Genomic DNA, 21,343 nt, shown 5'->3' on the forward strand with positions numbered 1-21,343 from the left:
ATTGATTGATTGATTGATCGGGGAAGCAGCCTGAGATCGTCAGCGATGAGGGTGAGAACTGAACGGCGTGGGTTCAGACCGAACCCGGGAGAAAGAAAAGCAGAGCTGCTACCGACGCTTTCGAACTGAAAACAGAAAATGGCCTGCGGCGCAGGACAAGTGCTGAAGGAACGGATGGCGGGAGACATTCAGGCTGCAGAGCTGCTTCAAACCAGGAGAAAGGCCGAACATGAGCTGAAAGGAACGCAGAACGCAGGGGAGAAGCAAGCAGGGGTAACGTCTTTTCATTCGCTCTTTTTTTTTTCCTTAAAGAAATAAGAGGAAGAAGAGGCCAAAGAGGAAGAGAACCCCGAAAAATATCCAAGCAGGAAGCTAATAGACATACCTGTGCTCGCCTCGGAGGGCGAGAAGCTAAAACTGCTACAAACAAATCACAAAATACACTCGGGGTGGGTCTTTTTTTTCTTCTTTTTTCAGTTAATATCTGCAAATCTCATGAAGCTAACAGTAATACTACCCTACGATCCACAGGGTTGGTTGGTTTGTTTTTTTAATTTCTTCTTTTTTGTTCTCAGCCGCCCTTCCCTCCTGCCTCGCGCCTTCGTCCCGACGCCCTGAAGGCATCTCTGGGCCAACAGGCTCCTCCCACTAAAAGGCGGGGCTTCCAACAAAACTCCAACAACCCAGCGAAGAGCCGAGGCCTGTTTCAAGTCCAACTATGGCAATATATAGTCACTTATATATTTAGATAGCTGAAACCCAAACTGAGATCAGAAAGTCCAGTCTGCTGTTTTGCCCCCCTTGCTTCACCTCGCCGCCCCCCGAACCTGATCACCACATCGTCCTCGCTCTCTCACGGCGACCTCAGCGTCAGTCCGAGGCGGCAGAGACGCTAAAAACCGGCGCTCCGTTCCATCAGACCCGAGCAGGCGCCTCCGGGCTGGAGCTCTTCTTTTTTTGACTTCAGATTAGATTTCCGGAACAAGGAGGAGTTGTTCGGATGAGAGAGGAGTCGTGGTGATGTGGCGTCAGTCCTCAAGCGGGCGTGGGGGGGTCACTGTGGTGGCGAGGGGGCGGGGTTGTGTTCCTCAATGTTCAGATGGCCGCGGGTTGAAGGAAACCCGGCGGCAGCGTGGCGCTAAGCACCGCGGTTGAAGAGATCCCCCCGTCCTCCGATTCCAGGAGGGGCGTCACCGCTCCTCGACAGCCGAGGGGGTGGGGGGTTGTGATTCAGCCTCGTCGGGGGGTCGCGTCGCCGCCCCAGCCTCCACCGTCTTCTCGCCGGTTTAAGTTTCCCATTTTAGTCGGAGCTCCTCTTCGTCAAACTTCTGGTTGTTGTGGTTCCCCCTCCGGTTTCTCCTGGTGGTGGTGCGTCGACGTCCAGACACAAAGCGCCGCTTCGGGCCGCGTTCAGTGAGGCGGGTTCATGGCGCCGTGGCCCCGCTGCTGCTTCTGCTTCTGCTGCAGCAGCAGCTGCTCCAGCGCCGACGGGCCCGGCTGCATCATGGAGCTCGACCAGATGGACTGCAGGGGCCAGAAAGCACAGCACTGAAGACACGCCAAAGGTCAGCCGGAAAACATCCTGCCGCGACGGATCGTGTGGTGTGCTGTGGCGTCATGTCGTGTGGTGATGTCATGTCATGTCATGTCATGTGGTGTGGCGTCATGTCGTGTGGTGATGTCATGTCATGTCATGTCATGTGGTGTGGCGTCATGTCGTGTGGTGATGTCATGTCATGTCATGTCGTGTGACGTCATGTCGTGTGGTGTGGTGTCATGTGGTGTGGCGTCATGTGGTGTGGTGTCGTGTCGTGTGGCGTCATGTTGTGTGGCGTGGCGTCATGTCGTGTGGCGTCATGTCGTGTGGCGTCATGTCGTGTGGCGTCGTGTGGTGTGGTGTGGCGTCGTGTGGTGTGGTGTGGCGTCGTGTCGTGTGGTGTGGTGTCATGTCGTGTGGTGTGGCGTCGTGTCGTGTGGTGTGGTGTCATGTCGTGTGGTGTGGCGTCATGTCGTGTGGTGATGTCATGTCATGTCATGTCGTGTGACGTCATGTCGTGTGGTGTGGTGTCATGTGGTGTGGCGTCATGTGGTGTGGTGTCGTGTCGTGTGGCGTCATGTTGTGTGGCGTGGCGTCATGTCGTGTGGCGTCATGTCGTGTGGCGTCATGTCGTGTGGCGTCGTGTGGTGTGGTGTGGCATCGTGTCGTGTGGTGTGGTGTCATGTCGTGTGGTGTGGTGTCATGTCGTGTCATGTGGCGTCATGTCGTGTGGTGGTGTGGCGTCATGTCGTGTGGTGGTGTGGCGTCATGTCGTGTCGTGTGGCGTCGTGTCGTGTCGTGTCATGTCGTGTCGTGTGGCGTCGTGTCGTGTCGTGTCATGTCGTGTCGTGTGGCGTCATGTCGTGTGGTGGTGTGGCGTCATGTCGTGTCGTGTGGCGTCGTGTCGTGTGGTGGTGTCGTGTGGCGTCATGTCGTGTGGTGGTGTGGCGTCATGTCGTGTGGTGGTGTGGCGTCATGTCGTGTAGTGTGGTGTCATGTCGTGTGGTGTCATGTCGTGTGGTGTGGCGTCATGTCGTGTGGTGTGGCGTCATGTGGTGTGGTGTGGTGTCATGTGGTGTGGTGTGGCGTCATGTGGTGTGGTGTGGTGTCATGTCGTGTGGTGGTGTGGCGTCATGTCGTGTGGTGTGGTGTCATGTCGTGTGGTGTCATGTCGTGTGGTGTCATGTCGTGTGGTGGTGTGGCGTCATGTGGTGTGGTGTGGCGTCATGTGGTGTGGTGTGGCGTCATGTGGTGTGGTGTGGCGTCATGTGGTGTGGTGTGGCGTCATGTGGTGTCGTGTGGCGTCATGTCGTGTGGTGTCATGTCGTGTGGTGTGGCGTCATGTCGTGTGGCGTCATGTGGTGTGGTGTGGCGTCATGTCGTGTGGCGTCATGTGGTGTGGTGTGGCGTCATGTCGTGTGGTGGTGTGGCGTCATGTCGTGTGGTGGTGTGGCGTCATGTCGTGTGGTGTGGTGTCATGTCGTGTGGTGTCATGTCGTGTGGTGTGGCGTCATGTCGTGTGGTGTGGCGTCATGTCGTGTGGTGTGGCGTCATGTCGTGTGGTGTGGCGTCATGTGGTGTGGTGTGGCGTCATGTGGTGTGGTGTGGCGTCATGTCGTGTGGTGTGGTGTCATGTCGTGTGGTGTCATGTCGTGTGGTGTCATGTCGTGTGGTGGTGTGGCGTCATGTGGTGTGGTGTGGCGTCATGTGGTGTGGTGTGGCGTCATGTGGTGTGGTGTGGCGTCATGTGGTGTGGTGTGGCGTCATGTGGTGTCGTGTGGCGTCATGTCGTGTGGTGTCATGTCGTGTGGTGTGGCGTCATGTCGTGTGGCGTCATGTCGTGTGGCGTCATGTGGTGTGGTGTGGCGTCATGTCGTGTGGCGTCATGTGGTGTGGTGTGGCGTCATGTCGTGTGGTGTGGCGTCATGTGGTGTGGTGGTGTGGCGTCATGTCGTGTGGTGTGGTGTCATGTCGTGTGGTGTCATGTGGTGTGGTGTGGCGTCATGTCGTGTGGTGTGGCGTCATGTCGTGTGGTGGTGTGGCGTCATGTCGTGTGGTGTGGTGTCATGTCGTGTGGTGTCATGTGGTGTGGTGTGGCGTCATGTCGTGTGGTGTGGCGTCATGTGGTGTGGTGTGGCGTCATGTGGTGTGGTGTGGCGTCATGTGGTGTGGTGTGGTGTCATGTCGTGTGGTGTCATGTCGTGTGGTGTCATGTCGTGTGGTGGTGTGGCGTCATGTGGTGTGGTGTGGCGTCATGTGGTGTGGTGTGGCGTCATGTGGTGTGGTGTGGCGTCATGTGGTGTCGTGTGGCGTCATGTCGTGTGGCGTCATGTCGTGTGGTGTGGCGTCATGTCGTGTGGCGTCATGTGGTGTGGTGTGGCGTCATGTCGTGTGGCGTCATGTGGTGTGGTGTGGCGTCATGTCGTGTGGCGTCATGTGGTGTGGTGGTGTGGCGTCATGTCGTGTGGTGGTGTGGCGTCATGTCGTGTGGTGTGGTGTCATGTCGTGTGGTGTCATGTCGTGTGGTGTGGCGTCATGTCGTGTGGTGTGGCGTCATGTCGTGTGGTGTGGCGTCATGTCGTGTGGTGTGGCGTCATGTGGTGTGGTGTGGCGTCATGTGGTGTGGTGTGGCGTCATGTCGTGTGGTGTGGTGTCATGTCGTGTGGTGTCATGTCGTGTGGTGTCATGTCGTGTGGTGGTGTGGCGTCATGTGGTGTGGTGTGGCGTCATGTGGTGTGGTGTGGCGTCATGTGGTGTGGTGTGGCGTCATGTGGTGTGGTGTGGCGTCATGTGGTGTCGTGTGGCGTCATGTCGTGTGGTGTCATGTCGTGTGGTGTGGCGTCATGTCGTGTGGCGTCATGTCGTGTGGCGTCATGTGGTGTGGTGTGGCGTCATGTCGTGTGGCGTCATGTGGTGTGGTGTGGCGTCATGTCGTGTGGTGTGGCGTCATGTGGTGTGGTGGTGTGGCGTCATGTCGTGTGGTGTGGTGTCATGTCGTGTGGTGTCATGTGGTGTGGTGTGGCGTCATGTCGTGTGGTGTGGCGTCATGTCGTGTGGTGGTGTGGCGTCATGTCGTGTGGTGTGGTGTCATGTCGTGTGGTGTCATGTGGTGTGGTGTGGCGTCATGTCGTGTGGTGTGGCGTCATGTGGTGTGGTGTGGCGTCATGTGGTGTGGTGTGGCGTCATGTGGTGTGGTGTGGTGTCATGTCGTGTGGTGTCATGTCGTGTGGTGTCATGTCGTGTGGTGGTGTGGCGTCATGTGGTGTGGTGTGGCGTCATGTGGTGTGGTGTGGCGTCATGTGGTGTGGTGTGGCGTCATGTGGTGTCGTGTGGCGTCATGTCGTGTGGCGTCATGTCGTGTGGTGTGGCGTCATGTCGTGTGGCGTCATGTGGTGTGGTGTGGCGTCATGTCGTGTGGCGTCATGTGGTGTGGTGTGGCGTCATGTCGTGTGGCGTCATGTGGTGTGGTGTGGCGTCATGTCGTGTGGCGTCATGTCGTGTGGTGTGGCGTCATGTCGTGTGGTGTGGCGTCATGTCGTGTGGCGTCATGTGGTGTGGTGTGGCGTCATGTCGTGTGGCGTCATGTGGTGTGGTGTGGCGTCATGTCGTGTGGCGTCATGTCGTGTGGTGTGGTGTCATGTCGTGTGGTGTGGCGTCATGTCGTGTGGCGTCATGTGGTGTGGTGTGGCGTCATGTCGTGTGGCGTCATGTGGTGTGGTGTGGCGTCATGTCGTGTGGTGTGGCGTCATGTGGTGTGGTGGTGTGGCGTCATGTCGTGTGGTGTGGTGTCATGTCGTGTGGTGTCATGTGGTGTGGTGTGGCGTCATGTGGTGTGGTGTGGCGTCATGTCGTGTGGTGGTGTGGCGTCATGTCGTGTGGTGTGGTGTCATGTCGTGTGGTGTGGTGTCATGTCGTGTGGTGTCATGTGGTGTGGTGTGGCGTCATGTCGTGTGGTGTGGCGTCATGTGGTGTGGTGTGGCGTCATGTGGTGTGGTGTGGCGTCATGTCGTGTGGTGTGGTGTCATGTCGTGTGGTGTGGTGTCATGTCGTGTGGTGTCATGTCGTGTGGTGTCATGTCGTGTGGTGGTGTGGCGTCATGTGGTGTGGTGTGGCGTCATGTGGTGTGGTGTGGCGTCATGTGGTGTGGTGTGGCGTCATGTGGTGTGGTGTGGCGTCATGTGGTGTCGTGTGGCGTCATGTCGTGTGGTGTCATGTCGTGTGGTGTGGCGTCATGTCGTGTGGCGTCATGTGGTGTGGTGTGGCGTCATGTCGTGTGGCGTCATGTGGTGTGGTGTGGCGTCATGTCGTGTGGCGTCATGTGGTGTGGTGTGGCGTCATGTCGTGTGGCGTCATGTCGTGTGGTGTGGCGTCATGTCGTGTGGTGTGGCGTCATGTGGTGTGGTGTGGCGTCATGTGGTGTGGTGTGGCGTCATGTGGTGTGGTGTGGCGTCATGTCGTGTGGTGTGGCGTCATGTCGTGTGGCGTCATGTGGTGTCGTGTCGTGAGCCACCTTGAGGCTGTCGAGCAGCACTGTGGAGGACTCCTCCATCGGAGACTCCTGATTGGTCCAGGAGCTGCCGGCGTTTCCCGGCTGGTGCCAGCTGGAGTCGGAGGCTGTGGACGAGGGAGCAGCGGGCAGGTAGTCCAGACCGAACCCGCTGACGGCTCCTGTGGGGCGATAAGCAGAGTGAAGACTCCCGCGGGACGACGGAGGATCAGAAGCCGTCCTCTCGGTCTCACCGCTCTTGTCGGCCTTCCAGCGATCCACCACTCGGCGGTCCCGGCTGTCCGGAGTGCCGATGGGCCCGAAGTTGGAGAAGGGCAGGGCTCCGTGGTTGTGTGTCGGCGGGGAGGACGGCAGGCTGCTGGGGTTGGAGGAGTGGGGGGACTGGCTGGCCGGGGTGGAGTGGTCTGCCGATCGGAGCGCAGCTCACGTCAGACCTTTCATTTCACGTGGCGGCGCTGGGTTTTAATGCGTTGTGCGTGGCGTACCTGAGCTGGCGGGGAGGGACGGGGACCACGGAGTCCCCTGAAACAGGGAGTACAGCGACGTCTCCTGGTGCACCATGGGAGAGTCGGCTTTGGAACTCGGGGGAAGGTTCTTGCCGTAGGCCTGGCTGAAGATGCTGTTGTATTCCTGAACACACAAACACACATTCTCATCAGTAACTGAGCTGGAAAACTTTTTAACCCCATTTCAAACTATAGTCCCCCATTACATTTTTAAAGCTAGGGTAGACGATGTTGTCCCAAAACACTTTTTGTCATCCTGAGTGAAATCCTCCCTGCCCCCTGGGAGAAGTCATTATGTGGACGGAAAAAAGTGCAGAAAAAATCTGACCACTGTCGCGGCCACAGGACAGTAAAAACTTCGACCAATCGTATCGCGCGGACCGCTCTTAAGGAATCAATCAAATCCCTTCGCCGTTCTACCAGCCCCCTGCGTACATTTCAATGGCGTGCGCTGGCCCCGGTTCAGAGCCAAGGCGCTCTCGGCGCTCGCGGCTGGCGTGAAAAATAGAAGGAAGCGGAGCGGCGCGCTGCGCTCCTATGAGCGTTGTGTGCAGCAGTCAGGAAGGTTCATAACATTGGAGGCCATCACAAACACGTTCGCTCCCAACGGGAGCTCCTCCAATGGGGTGGGAGCTGGGCGGAGCCTTGGGGAGATGCTACATTCGTGCTGCATGCTAGTTTTCCAAGATCGTCGACCCGAGCTTTAAGTGGAAACCCAGAGGACACACCAGTGTGTGTGTGTGTGTGTGTGTGTGTGTGTGTGTGTGTGTGTGTGTGTGTGTGTGTGTGTGTGTGTGTGAGCTGAAGGCTCGGACCTGCATGGGGAAGCCAGGCATGGGCAGGAGAGAAGAGGACTGGCTGCCGACCTCGGGGCCGCTCTCCATCCTGGTCTGGTTGGACAACTGCCGAGGCGGAGGAGAAACGGCCTGAGCACAGGTTTCCACATCACTCGTCCACATCAACACCTGCCCAGAACTGTTCTAAACGTTACCAGAACGTCTGACTTCATTTCTCTGGCTGACTGCATCAGTGGAGAACAGAGGACAGCGATCACGTTTACTGTGACGGGGTCTTTCTTTAACTGTCAATATAAAAATCAGCTTTTCTCCAAGAATGTCACGACTGTCTGTTCATTCTAAAAACACCTTGGAGAAGATGACAGGAGAGACTCATGCAGCTGCGTCACAGTAACACAAAGGAGGAGGTTTGATGAATGGGAAGCGATTAAAGGCAGAAGCTGAACGACTTCAGACTGTTCTCTCCTGATGCTGTGCAGCGCCGCAGACGTTCAGCATGCCGTTAAAGCAACTCATCATACGAAACCTGAACTAGGAGATGATTCTATTCCTGGGTCTCTGCAGGTCTGACAGCTGAAGAGAATCATCAGGAACTACTTGAACATCGACAGTGACAGGCTTCAGTATTTGATGGGTGAGGGAGGGAGCGTGCAAGACGGCAGGTGGACGAGCAGAGACAGGATGCAGGGAGGAAGAGGAAGAGGAAGAGGAAGAGGAAGGCAGGGCTACATACATAAATATTTGGTCCAGGAGCAGTGCTAAGAGGGCCGGCCAGGGCCTGGAAGAAATCAGGAGGCTTAGTAAAGACCAGCTCCTCCTCCTCCTCAAAATCTGCTAGAGTTTTTAACAGGTCAGGAGGTAGAAGAGGCGAGCTCTTGTTGTCCTGGTAGAAGAGGAGGAAGAAAAGGAGAGGGGTGGAAAAACAAACAAGAGAAACAGAAAGAAGGCAAGCCAGTAAGAAGGAAGTGGAAAGAAGGAAAGTTAAAGATAAAAAAAAAGCCAGCAAAGCTCACAGTGAACAGGTCCAACGCTCAGATCAGACTAATCCCTGGATTTAAACATTCTAACTCACCAAACAAAAAGAAAACCAGAGCAAAGACGTCCAGCAGCAGCCGAGACAGAATCCCTTCTGAGTTCTAACCGAGAACCCTTCATTCAACTCAACAAAACGATCTGAATTTCACCAAAATGAGTCGTCGTCCTCCTCCAAAGCTGAGGTAAGAACAAAACGTCTTCATGGAGAACGAAAAGCTGCAATGTTTCATGAATATCTTTCTCAGAGAAGCCAGTGTCCTCTCAGCGACTGCTCTGTGCTCGTCCCTCATCAAAACTGCAACTGTAGCTGTGAACTTCAGCCACATTCTGCTTGCTGTAACTTTGACCTCACAGGAATCATCTAACCTGAGTGCAAAGCTCCACCAGGAGGACGAAAAGAAAACTGAAACAGATCTCATAAAACAAGTCAGAGCCAGACGCAGAAGCAGCCTGATCAGGACTCTGTGACCACCGACCCCCGACCTGCTCACCTCAAAGGGGGGTCCGCGCGGCCCGACGGGAGCCTCCTGCTCCGAGCAGAGCGCGCCGGGCGGAGGCCGCTTCATCCTGTCAGCCATCAGCGGCGGGCCGTCCCCCAACCTGTACGGCGGCTCCCAGTAGAAGTCGGACATCTTGACGTCCGGGTACTTCATCTTCTTGTCGGCGTTGGAGAGCTGCTGCTGCTGCGCGGGCAGCTGGTGCTCGTACAGCTTGAGGGGGTCCTGGGCGGCCATGTAGAAGGCCGCCTGCTGCTGCTGCTGCTGCTGCTGCTGGGGCTGCTTCAGGGACATCTGCAGGGGGGAGATCTTCTGCAGGGCGGCCTGGGCCTGCGTCCACATCTGAGCAGGCTGCTCCTGCACCTGCATGTACTGCGAGAACCGAGCACAGCGAGAGTGAGTGGCCGGCCGGCCCGGACGGAGCGACCCCCCCGGACGGAGAGACCCCCCCGGACGGAGAGACCCCCCCGGACGGAGAGACCCCCCCGCGGACGTCCCGGCTGAGAGCTGACCTGCTGCAGCCCCGGGTGGTGGGGCGGGCTCTTCCCCATCCCCCCCTGCTGGCCCGGCTTGGTGGGCGACTGCTGCTGCTGGCTCATGGCCTGAACCTGCAGCTGGACCGACTGCTGCAGCGCCTGCTGGGAGGGCGGCTGGACCTGGGCCTGCTGGGTCTGGGAGGAGCCCTGGTTCATGGACCCGGGGCCCTGACCCGAGGCCCCCGGCGCCTGGCCCGGCCCCGGCCCCGAGGGCCTCTGCTGACTGTAGGGAATGTGGGACTGCTTCCCAGCCTGGACCTGCGCGCCCGCCTGCGTGTGGACGGCCGGCTGCAGGAACGGCCCCGGGACCGACACCCCTGTGGAGAAGGTGAAGCCCGGGTTCACCTGGATCCCCGGGAAGGCCACCGGGGGCGGGATCACGTAGGCCGAGGGAGGGAAACCTGCAGAATGAACCAACGGGAACAGGGTTCACACCGAGCCTCACACTGCGGACAATGAAAACAGGTTCGCTGCTCTATTTCTTATTGAAGAATTAGAAATGATCTGGATCAACTAAACTAATCCTGAAGACCTGGATTCTGTTAAATCAGCTGAGTTTCAATTCTCTACAGATCTGCTCTGAAATTGCTTGCCCTGCTAATTTCTTGTTGCCATTTGAAGGCCGTGAAGGTGTTTTAGGAATCTGTCACAGAGAACTAAAGAAATGTAAAGATTGTGAAGGATGAGAAGGTAAATAACATAATTATCAGTAATTATTAAATGAACGATGAGGTTTCCTGATGACAGAGCACTGAGCGCCTGTTCTCACTCCGAAGCAGGAAAGCTCCTGTTTCAGGTTTAGCTGGGGGTCTGTTTACATAGAGTTTGCATGTTCTCCCTGTATAAGCACGGGGCTGTGGCGTCCGGACAGGTGTGGCGGCGGCGGCATACCGGGTCTGCTGGGCAGAGGGGGGAAGGCTCCCGGATGGTGGATGGGGATGAACTGGGAGGAGCAGGTGGTCTGAGTCTGAGTGGCCGGGGTCTTCTTCGTCTCTGAGACGGGAGTTTTCCGCAGCTCGGTCTGTGCTTTCACCTGAAGGCCGAACCGACACGTCACATCACTGCGCTCGGCGCCGCGGAGCAGCCGCCGAAACACACCGCTCTTTACCGTCAGCACCTGCTTGCCGGCGTCGGCGGTCTTCTCCAGGCCGATCTTCTTGGGCTCGCTCTTCCTCTTGCCGTCCCTCTTCAGGTCGCCCTTCCCAACGATCCCGTTGCCTTTGGAGAAGTCGCGCCGCTCCTTGCCGTTGTCCTTCTGGTGGTGGTTGCGGACGGGCTCGCGGCTCTGCTCTCGAGGCTTGATGTTCTCCTTGAAGGTGACGACGGGCCGCTCGCCGCCGTCGTGCCACGAGCTCTGCGTCTTCCCGGCGGACAGCACCGACTTCAGGCCCGAGTTGCCGCCGTCGTTGCACGTCTGCTCGTCGATGGACGACTCCTGCAGGACCGGCGCCTCCTTCTCCTGCGGCTCCTCGATGGCCTGCTCCGGAATGTCGGTGACGAAGACGAGGAGGCCGTCCTCGCTCACCCTGTACTGCAGGAGCCTGCAGGAAGGAGACAGACAAGACGTGAGGGTGTCCCTCTGCTGAAGGACACAGAGGCTGGAGGACGGGAGGACGGGAGGACACCCACCCTGGCTGGTTGTCTGCCACCCACTTGCCCAGGCTGACCAGTCTCCGGTGCCGGGTGTGAACCGGGAGTCCGTCCCTCTCCACCAGAATCCCCTGATGTCCTTTAGTGAAGTCCAGCAACCTGAACAGGGACAGAGCGTCAACACTGAGGCCAAACTCACAATCCGGCCCGTCCCCGTGCCGAGGACAGGCAGAGTGAGTACCTGAGAGCAGGACGCAGAGCCAAGAAACCCTGGAGCTCGAACTCCTCCGGCAGAGGAATCACTGAGGAGAAAAGACGTGTGGAGAGCAGCTCAGACCAGTTCAATCAGCTGACCGTACTGCCCCGCCCACACAGCCAAAACAGGAAGTAATCCGAGTGCCGGGCGTACCCGAGGACGCCGCATCGTCTTCTTTATGCTGAAAGCTGTTGAGAATGGACACCAGCCAGGGCCAGACGCTGAGAGACACGAGGAGGACACCGAGTCAGACCTACAGCGGAGACCTCGCTGACGCGACGGGCGAGGACTCCTCCCACTTACTGCTGCCTCTTGTCCACGGCGTCCTCGTGGAAGACGCTGGGTCTCAGCTTGAGCCAGTCCAGGGAGACCTTGATGGCCGGCAGCGGACACTCGCCCATGACCTCCTCCCCGCAGTTCTTGTTGAGCAGAGCGCGGCTGCACATCACGCCCAGGAACGACACTGCGGAACCAGGAGTGAGGTGAGGCTTCGCCGGCAGCGGCGCGGCGGCGAGGAGAGTGTCTGAGCGTCTTACTGAAGAGGCCGAGCAGCTGGAACCAGCTGAGCTGCTGCTCGCTGCTGTAGCTCTGCACGCTGCTGTCGGCCGTCAGGTCTCTCAGGTGGTGCAGCTCGAACAGGTTGATGACCGTGATGTGGACCAGCTGCTGGGAGCTGAAGGCTTTCTGCAGGATCAGCCTCTGTAACACACACACACACACACACACACACTCAGAATGCAGACATGGACACAAACAGGCAGAGCGTCGGCTGTGGAAAGGAGCCCTCCACCTGGAACTGCTCCTCCAGCCTCTCCCTCAGGGCGTCCAGCTTGTCCAGGCTCTTGCTCAGGTACACGTGACCGTGGAACTTGATGAAGGCTCTGATGAAATCCGACACGCTCCACTTGGTTTTCACCTCGTCCCGGCTGCACGACAGCAAGGGTCACACAGTTTCAACAATTACCAGCTTTCATGGTCGTTTCCACCACACTGTCACAGTGGCCGTCTGCACTTCGACCCTCACTGAGAAGGCAACGCTTCACGCCACGCATTCGTAACGTGAGCGCCAAATCCAGCCCCTCACCTCTCCAGAGCCTTGGACAGCGCCTTCTGCAGGTTGGTGGAGGCTGCTGGGAAGGGGAACTTGACCGCGATGCTGCGGCAGTAGTAGAAGATGGTGGTGAGGTGGTCTCCTTTGGAGGACGCCAGGATGGCCAGCTGGTTGTAGGGCTGACCTGCAGCAGAAAGACGAGCAGAGAGCGAAGGGAAGGGTTTAAATCACAAGAAAACACACGTTACTGGAGAGCAGCGGTGTTTAACGACACGTCTGTTAAATCCTCCACTGACTGACTGATACTGGTCAATTAAACGAAGGGTTTTGTTTGTGAGAAAGGCTGATTGGCTGTCATCACTGAAGCAGCACGGAGACTGACATTCTACAGTCAGTCTGTTTTCCCCTGAGCCAAACCAGCGTGGTTTGAAGTCATGGTATCGGGCTGTATCAGGAGTCAAAAAGACGTTTAATCTCTTCACTGAAGCGACACAAGCGCACTGTTTGCTCGGAGACGATGCGATCCCACCAAGCCAGGGAAGAAAACAGCTCACCTCAGATCTGAGGTGACGGTAAAAGCTGAGGACGAATACATGCTGCTAACTGTCAGTTTGTTCAATCATCCACGTCAAATTAAGTGTTGCAAGCGTCTGTAATTTTTTAAAATTTTAAATAACTGAAATGTAACCTGAAGAAACAGAAAGCGTGAACTGGAGTCTGGTGAGCTGCTCTGCTGGTTTGGGACCAATACCTGATGCGGGGATCAGCGCTTCCCTGAGGTGAAAATCTAAAAGAGTGAGACTCACCGTTGGATGGGACCAGCTGAGCTGCGTGTCGGTAGTACGACTCTGCCTGGCTCGTCTGGTTTCGATATCGTGCTGAAACACAGTCAATATCATAAATATCAGCTCGTTCTTTCATATGCTGGCTGGTTATTTTTACAGCTCGGCTCACAGCATTATATACATTTCAAATAGAGATGATTACAATTTATGACATTATCCTGGTCCAAATGCTCAAAGAAAAACTTCAGTTGAGGAATAAACAGGGCACTACAGAACCAAATTAAAGCGTGAAAGTGAAGCGGAGCTGCAGAGAGAGCAGTCCTCCTCACCGATGTCTCCCAGGTGGACGAGGCAGTGCTGGCAGATGTAGGAGCAGGAGCTGGGCTGCGGGGTGACGATGGCGCTGCTGCTGCTCTGCTTATTGCTGATGATGCCGAGCTGGGACGACTTGACGCGGCAGTGCAGGTCCACGTTGAACACGGTGCACAGCTCCTGCAGCAACTGAAGGAGAGCGGAGGCCGTGAACACACCTGTCCCTGCGAGCAGCTCCCCTCACGCCGACTAAAGCGTGACCCGGTGAAGCCAAAGAGCTGCGAGGGCCGCGGCCGACGCTGACCTGGGTGTAGAAGCCGCTGGCTGCCTCCAGGAAGAGCGACAGGTTGGCCTGGACCTCGCTGCGGTTGGGGTTGGCCCGGTTCTTGGCCTGGCTCTGCAGGGTGGTGATCTGGTTCTTAAAAGCATGGTTCCACCTGCAGGGGGACGGAGAACAACATCAGGAGCGAGGCTTCGGGCCTCGGCGGAAACAGATTGCTGCTGGGATAAGGAAGAGAGTGTTGATGAATCTTTTATCACATGAGCTCTGGGCTGAAGTCCAGAGACGCTCTGCAGTCCGTCTCCGCTCTCGACAGCGCGGCCCGCTGTTTATCTGGAGCAGGCTGGAGTGTGACACCACCGACAGCCTCCACAATCACACACAGCGACGCCTGAGCGGCTGATCGTCACACTCATCTTTAATCGCTTGGAACTTTCGCTCTGTTTTTCCTGAGACGCGGACTTCCCCACACACGAACCAGCTGTCGAAGTGCTCCTGAGCACCACGTGAGATATGGAGTCTTTCACAGCGAAACACAATCTCCCGCTACCAGCGTCTCCTCGCGGAGAGCCGTCCCTGAGCTGGGCAAATCTTCTGGAGTCGATAGTTGTTATGATAAAACTTCCACTAAAACAGTTCTGAACTAATCGTGCAGCTTGTTGTGTTTGTGAGGTTTGATTTTGCTCTAATTTCGGCAGATTGACTCAAAAAGTTTCAAATGGCTCCGAGATTATTTTGTTATAGCTGTTGAGTAATAGGACAGAAACGTATAAAACATTATTATTTACAGTCTCACTGCTGTCTTGTGAGATAAAAAAAGCTGCTGTTTGGAAGAGTTTAAGTGCCTCTTATGATTCTTCAAATATGCCTAATAAAGCAAAAACAAACGCTTCAGATGTTGCAAAAGAGGCGGAAGGGAAAGTTGAAGCAGATTCAGTCTGAGGGATGAAATCAGGACACTGACCGTTCATCTCAGACTCTCACTTGTTTTTACAGCAACTGCATGGAGCGTTTATAGAGCCGGAGATTATTAGTTCACGATCAGGAAAAGTGAATGTGGTCCAGAGACGGGAAGACGTCCTGGAAACCATGTCCGATACAAAATAAACACAAACCAGAAATGGATGTGCGGAATGATAAAAATTGGCCTTTAAATGTGAGCAGGTTTCCTCTCTGCACCGATTCATCAATCACTGCTGACGGCATTTCAAAAAACATCTACATCCAGATGATTCCAGTACATTTCAGATTGAAACCTAGAAAAACTGCCCCATTTGAAATCTCTGAGAGTGAAAATGAGAAAATGCGGATGAATACATGATTTAAATAAAGTACCGAACTCCAGGGAAGTGATTCATCACTCCCACGGCTGTGAGAGGAAAAAGTCAATCACGCTTAAAGTTCTGACACCAAATCATATCGGAGTGAATTTGAAATGTTTAGTTCAACAATACTGCTCCACAAATACGGTCCATCCAGTCATTAAACACACAGCCCTCATGCAGAAGCAGCTCTGATTGGCTCCAAGTCCAGAAACATTAATTACAGCATTATAAACACGAACAGGCGACCGAGTTGGATCGCTGTGACCATGAAACCTCAGAAAACGACGAAGGGTTTACGCTTTCAGAGAAATCATCATGTAAATAGAACTGAAGCGGTAACACCGACAGAAGGTCTGTGTTTCGTTTGAAAACAACTTCAGTGAACGTTAGTTTAAGACGTCTGCTCAGAGAGACGGATGTGAGGTCAAACCCAACGCCGGCGCCTCTCCTGCTCATCCTGCAGCCGCTTTCCAAACAGTCCAAACACGCCTGTCACATCCTCTGCTCGGCAGTGTGTGTGTGTGTGTGTGTGTGTGTGTGTGTGTGTGTGTGTGTGTGTGTGTGTGTGTGTGTGTGTGTGGAGCAGCAGCTTACAGGTCCTGCTCCACCTTCTTGTCCAGAGCGTACTCCAGGTCCGTCACCAGCATCTTCTGGTACAGGTCCTGCAGGGCCTGTCGGGACGTCCACACCTCCGCTGCCCCCAGCTTGGAGTCTAAGCATGCACACACGTGCACACACACATATGGTAAAGTTACGCCAACTTCTCAGATCACACAGCTGATGAACTGTATAAATATGTTGCATGTTGTGAACATGAGAACATGGTTTCCAGCCTATTAAGGTCTATGAACAAGCAGAAGATCACATGTCAACATAGCAGACTTCAGCTCAACAATACTGGAAACTCCAACCTCATGAATCAACACAACACGTTAGCGCCGGTCAATAGGTGTGTCAGACAGTCAGGGGGTCAAAAGCACCAAACATTCAGACAAAAAAGGAGCATGAGAGAGCTGAGCGACTGACAGAGATCCAGCCATCATGAGGACTGAAACGACTGCTCAAGAAATCCATTACTAAACTATCTGACAGCAGCAGCCCTATGTCCAACCAGACGGTTAAAATGTCTGCCAAACCGAGCAGTCTGGAGGAAACCCCGCTGACTGACTGCTCAGCTGACACTGAGGGAAATACTGCTTCAGCAGCTGTGAGCAATAAGCTTCAGGATTCACCCGAACCCCCCCAGATCAAACCTCCACCTCAACCAGGACTGAAGGCCACTTTTTAACAAGAGCCTTTTACAGACAACGCAGACCGAATGAGCAACATGAAAACACAATTATATGAAAAGAGTGTGCCATCATGGCGAGAAGTCAGTTGCTGGAGGATTTGTGATGTGGAGTTGCATGTTCTCCCTCTCTCTCTCTGAGCCCTGCGAAGGACGGCTACCAGACCAGAGTGTAATCTGCTTTTCACCCAGCGTCAGCAACAATCCCACACTGAATGAGAAGAAACTAAACGGACAGCCCATGAAGGAATTAATGTCCACTTCGCTTCACACACACAGCCATTCAGACCTCAGAGATAGACATTTTCATTTTTGTCAGTCAATGCCACTCATGTCAGAGTGTGATTTAAAAAGCATGTCCTCGAGTTTACACTGGCTAAGTGTGTATCCACAACCTGACACTAAAGAAATACTTCACAGAGCAGAGTTTTAGTGACTCCAGATCAACAGGTGAAAACCAAATCATCCCAGAGGTAATCCATCACGAATACAAAGAAAGGGACAGACCTACAGACACAGGTGAGGGAGCAGACCTACAGACACAGGTGAGGGAGCAGACCTACAGACACAGGTGAGGGAGCAGACCTACAGACACAGGTGAGGGAGCAGACCTACCTGTCATGTCAGCCTTCAGGGCCTCTGCCTGTCTGCTCGGATGTAAACAGAGAAGAGGAGGTTAGAGAGCAGCACCGCCGCAGACACACAGCATTATAACAGACACCTGCTTTCTACTCACTGTCACTGACACAGACACAGAGGAGAGGCAGAGAGCTGTGAAACATGAGAAACCTCAGATCCAACGTCGACATGGTGAGGAACAGACTACTTCCTGAATTCTAAAGATAACTAGCCAAACAATACAGCTCCGTAACATGCTAACGCACACCGCTGACAGCCCAGTGTGACGAATATATCCCCAAACTCAATGCTAATCCCACATACACACGGATAAATTCAAATTAAAGAGGCTGTTCAGTATGAATCAGTTAGAAACTCATGAATGTAACATTACAGGAGCAGCTAGCCGATGCTAACCTGACACACGGCTATAGCTAAATGCTAATAACAGACAGAGAGGTGCGCAAACATTCATTTAAAGTTTAAATTCGCTAAATAAAGACCCTGCGTATATCAGCCTGCTCAGAGTAATGCCACCGAGTCCTCTGCTGCGGGGTTAAAGCGGCGTGAGGACGCGGCGAATGGTTTGTTGATATCTGAAGCTAAGCTAGCGCCGAAGCTAGCTAAGGGGGTGGTCCCGGAGCAGCTAGCTCCGGAGCTAACATCCGAACCAAACAGCCCCCCCGACCGCATCAATGCTGGCCTCTCTGGGCGAACCGGTGTCTCCGCGGGGGAGCGCAGGGCCCAATGAGCCCACCTTACCGGAGGTACTGGGCGCAGACGTTCATCCTGCCGGATCGCCAGTCTTTCAGACAACGACTGGTCCGACGGCTAACACTCCTCCCGGCGCCATATTGTTCCTGTCTGACCCGCACAGGGCCGCGCGGGGAGGCGGGGCAGGTGTGTGTGTGTGCGTGTGTGTGTGTGTGTGTGTGTGTGGGGGGGGGGGGGGGTGGGGGGGGTGGGGGGGGGGGGGACTTCTAGTGGAAATAAATGATTAAATGATCATTTAAAAAAATGTATTATTATCATTATTATTATTATTATTATTATTATTATTATTTGCTGTAAATACTTTTATTCCTGGTCTTGTCTTGGTTTCAGTATTTTATATCTTATTGTTCCTCGTTTGCTTTTTTAACATTTATGTGTGTTCCTGACACAGAAGATGCTGAAAACTACATTTCACTGCTGTACAAACTCTTGTAACATTGTTCCAGTAGTGACAATAATGTGCTTATTGTTATTATCATTATGATTGTTGGAGCCTGGGACTTCAGTCATCTGACTCCACCCGGTTCTTTGATTCTATGCTTGGTATGAAAAACGCCAAAACAACTGACTTCAGATTATTGCCATTTATTTAAGTATAGCCAGATGTAATGTTCAGCGCTGGTCCTATACAGGGAAAAACATGCAGTATTTCACCCCGAAACCATCCTGATCGTTCATGAAACAGAGTTTTTATTCCATGTTCTTCTGGGCTGGGCCTGCCCCGACAGATAGGTTGCACTTTGTTCACAATTGGACAGTTTGGTGTTGATGTCAGCTGCCAGCCAAGAGCTGACATCCTTATCGAGGATGTTTGGAACACTAGTGTGTGTGTGTGTGTGTGTGTGTGTGTGTGTGTGTGTGTGTGTGTGTGTGTGTGTGTGGATATCTCCGGAACATGTGGGTATGTTTACACTTTAGCAGAGCATCTTATAAACTCGGTGCACTTCTTCTCAGGAACAAGTGTCACAGCGGCCTGATGTGCCGTTAATACAGCTGTTCCCTTTACTTCATTATGGCAGTAGCGATAATTCAAACTATAAAACCAACATGAGCATCGTTTTTGTTATTATTGTTGTTGTTATTGGTAGAAAAATAAAATAATAAAATGAATAGGAGCTACAAGAATACGTGAAACCTTATTTCACCTACATGGTTGTCTTGTTTGGGTTTTGTGTTTGTTGTGTGTCCTGTGAGTCCAGAGTGACGGTGGATAACGTCACTGTGTGAGCTGAACTATACGCACGATGTGACAAATACCGGGGATCTGGTGGACCTGAGGAGGAGCAGGGGGTCCCTGTCCCTCCTCTCCATATAGAGGCCCAGTGTGGACATTATGGACATACTGACAATAAAGTGGACTGCTTTGGATGTTTTGAAGTGGCTGATGTCCTCCAGCATCTGCTGCACTGTGCTGAAGGTCTTCTGTGACTGTGATGGAGATCCTCAGCTGCTCCTTCAGTCACAGACTCAAACTAAGTGCAGAGTCTCAGGACATCCATGGTGAGACTTCCTAGACTCTGTAGTGTTTGGTTTCCTTGCTGAGCGCCTTTAAAACTGTTGGGAAATAGAAGCTCACAGTCAGAGGAATTGAAATGACAGTGACTGAGAGGAAAGGTGCAATTTATATGTTCTATCTAAAGTGTTGGAGTCCTGGGTGTTCCCATCTGACCATCATCTTTTTGGAATGAAACTCAACCTGTCAAACTCCGCCCTGCTCCACCTGATATATGCCAGGAAATGTGTTTGTGTTTGTGTACAGGGAAGAGAAGACGCCTGTGAAGGAGCTCACTGGGTAAACTGGAGTATTGAGAGTTGAATCCTTAACCTGAAGAGCTGTTTTGAGGCCAGCTTGCTGTCAGAGAGGCGGTCCTGCTGTGGTCCCTCTCGCGGTCTGAATGGCGTCCAGGTTAGAAAACGATCTCTGCTGTCCTGTCTGCTGTGACTTCTTCGTGGATCCTGTCATCCTGTCCTGCAGCCACAGCTTCTGCAGAGTCTGCGTGCAGAACTGGTGGACAAAAACCCAGACCTCTCAGTGTCCGCTGTGTAAGATCCATTCCACAGGCCTGTTGTGTAACTCGGCTGTGCAGCAGCTGTGTGAACGTTTCCACCAGCTGAGACCTGGGAGCCGTTCAGACGGGCCGGACGCCGTCTGCTCCCTGCACGAGGAGCAGCTCAGACTCTTCTGCCTGGAGCACCGGCAGCCGGTGTGCCTCGTCTGCAGAGACTCCAGGAAACACAGCGGCCACACGATCAGACCCCTGGAGGAAGCCGCACAGCAGCACCGGCAGCAGCTGGAGGAGCAGCTGCAGCCCCTCAAGGAGAGCTTAAACAGGGGCCGGAAGGCTTTGGTGAACTTTGACCTGGCGGCTCGACACGTGACGCTCCAGGCCCGACGCACCGAGGCGCAGATCAAGGAGACGTTTGAGAAGCTTCGGCGGCTTCTGAAGGAGGAGGAGGAGGCCCGGCTGTGTGCTCTGAGGGAGGAGGAGGAGCAGAAGGCGGGGGTGATGAAGGAGAAGATGGAGGCTCTGAGCAGAGACATCGACGCTCTTTCGCTCACGGTCAGCGTCACGGAGGAGCAGCTGAGGGCTGAAGACGTCTCCTTCCTGCTCGGCTTCAAGGCTGCGGAGGAGCGAGTGCAGCGCTGCTCACTGCTGGAGGAGCCCGGCCTGCCGGCTGGGGCGCTCCTCCAGGAGGCCCGACATCTGGGCAACCTCAGCTTCAACGTCTGGATCCGCATGATGGACGCCGTCTCCTTCACTCCCGTCGTTCTGGATCCAAACACGGCCGACCCGGAGTTCCTCCTCTCCCGCGACCTGAGCGGCGTGAGCGTCGGAGAGAGACGGCGGCTGCCCGACAACCCGGAGAGGCTCAGCGACTCGGTGCTGGGCAGCGAGGCCCTGGGCCCCGGGGCCCACGGCTGGGACGTCCAGGTGGGAGACGGCTCGGGGTGGGAGCTGGGCCTGCTCAGCGAGGCGGCCGCGGGCGGGAACGACCCGCAGGCCGGGTCCTGGGCGCTCTGGTTCTCTGAAGGCGCGTACGCCGCCGTCTCGCCGTCCCATCAGGACTTTCACCTCCCGGTGACCGGGAGGTTTCGGCGGATCCGAGTCCAGCTGGACCGGAACCAAGGACGGCTCTCGTTCTGCGATCCGGACTCCGGCACACACATACACACCTTCACACACAACTTCACCCAGAGGATGTTCCCCTACATCAAAGCCGTGAACGACTTCAAGATTTTACCAGGGAAATTCTCAGTGAGGGTGAAGAAACACACCTAGAGGAGGAACGGTCTGATCGGTCAACCGTTTAATATAGTCTTCCTTCAAACACAAATCCTTTTTTTTTTTTTTTTTCTTATAAATGGTGAATTACTTCCCAGGTTCGTCCTCTCTTGAGAAATACTTTCCACTCCGAGAATGTGTTAAATTTATGAAACATGTCTTCATTACGTTCATCAGTCAGTGAGGACTCCTCCTCCCTCGCTTTCTGTAATAAAGCAACACGGTGACACAGCGCTTCCTGTAGTAATTTCTTTTATTATTCAAATGTTATGTTTGGATTTTACAGGCGACGTGGGAACAAACGGGGTGGTGGCGGGGCCGAGCGCAGACGAGAGGCCGCGCCGCTCACACAGCGTCCAACAGGC

The 21,343-nt window shown here is 54.5% G+C and overlaps 2 protein-coding genes and 1 long non-coding RNA gene across 5 annotated transcripts; 2 read left to right on the forward strand and 1 right to left on the reverse strand.

Moving 5' to 3' along the window:
- Window positions 1-217: 217 nt before the first annotated feature.
- Window positions 218-17,818, reverse strand: smg7 (SMG7 nonsense mediated mRNA decay factor). Of its 3 annotated transcripts, none has more exons than XM_030114592.1 (23): window positions 17,683-17,818; window positions 16,918-16,949; window positions 15,609-15,726; window positions 13,714-13,846; window positions 13,427-13,598; window positions 13,119-13,190; window positions 12,346-12,496; window positions 12,052-12,187; window positions 11,798-11,960; window positions 11,565-11,724; window positions 11,415-11,482; window positions 11,247-11,307; window positions 11,045-11,164; window positions 10,533-10,956; window positions 10,307-10,448; window positions 9,392-9,816; window positions 8,874-9,251; window positions 8,081-8,230; window positions 7,366-7,452; window positions 6,530-6,674; window positions 6,278-6,448; window positions 6,048-6,205; window positions 218-1,524 (listed from the first exon to the last, which is right to left on the reverse strand). In XM_030114592.1, the coding sequence occupies exons 1-23, from the start codon at window positions 17,706-17,708 to the stop codon at window positions 1,411-1,413; spliced, it is 3,606 nt and encodes a 1,201-aa protein (XP_029970452.1). In that variant the 5' UTR covers window positions 17,709-17,818; the 3' UTR covers window positions 218-1,410. The 3 variants fall into 3 exon arrangements, with proteins under 3 accessions (XP_029970452.1, XP_029970451.1, XP_029970453.1); XM_030114591.1 differs by having other exon boundaries at window positions 10,524-10,956; XM_030114593.1 differs by lacking the exon at window positions 8,081-8,230.
- LOC115405126 (uncharacterized) lies at window positions 7,403-14,201 on the forward strand. The gene is made up of 3 exons (XR_003933418.1): window positions 7,403-7,486; window positions 12,923-12,925; window positions 14,190-14,201. It is a non-coding gene; the product is annotated as an uncharacterized LOC115405126 (long non-coding RNA).
- Window positions 17,819-19,447: 1,629 nt separating the features above from the next.
- LOC115405629 (nuclear factor 7, brain-like) lies at window positions 19,448-21,185 on the forward strand. Its single transcript, XM_030115264.1, has one exon. It carries the CDS (start codon window positions 19,590-19,592, stop codon window positions 20,973-20,975), a length of 1,386 nt encoding a protein of 461 aa, XP_029971124.1. The 5' UTR covers window positions 19,448-19,589; the 3' UTR covers window positions 20,976-21,185.
- Window positions 21,186-21,343: the final 158 nt, after the last annotated feature.

The sequence above is a fragment of the Salarias fasciatus genome, chromosome 18 (genome assembly GCF_902148845.1).
Source record: "Salarias fasciatus chromosome 18, fSalaFa1.1, whole genome shotgun sequence".
Taxonomy (NCBI): domain Eukaryota; kingdom Metazoa; phylum Chordata; class Actinopteri; order Blenniiformes; family Blenniidae; genus Salarias; species Salarias fasciatus.

Excerpts from the sequence above, each read along its gene's own strand:
- smg7 (XM_030114591.1), bottom strand. The coding sequence starts at position 17,708 with ATGAACGTCTGCGCCCAGTACCTCCG. Across the intron at positions 6,206-6,277 it reads CTGGAAGGCCGACAAGAGCG|GAGCCGTCAGCGGGTTCGGT; the intron begins GTGAGACCGAGA and ends ATCGCCCCACAG. Across the intron at positions 1,525-6,047 it reads TGCTGCTCGACAGCCTCAAG|TCCATCTGGTCGAGCTCCAT; the intron begins GTGGCTCACGAC and ends TGGCCCCTGCAG.
- LOC115405629 (XM_030115264.1), top strand. The coding sequence starts at position 19,590 with ATGGCGTCCAGGTTAGAAAACGATCTCTGCTGTCCTGTCTGCTGTGAC.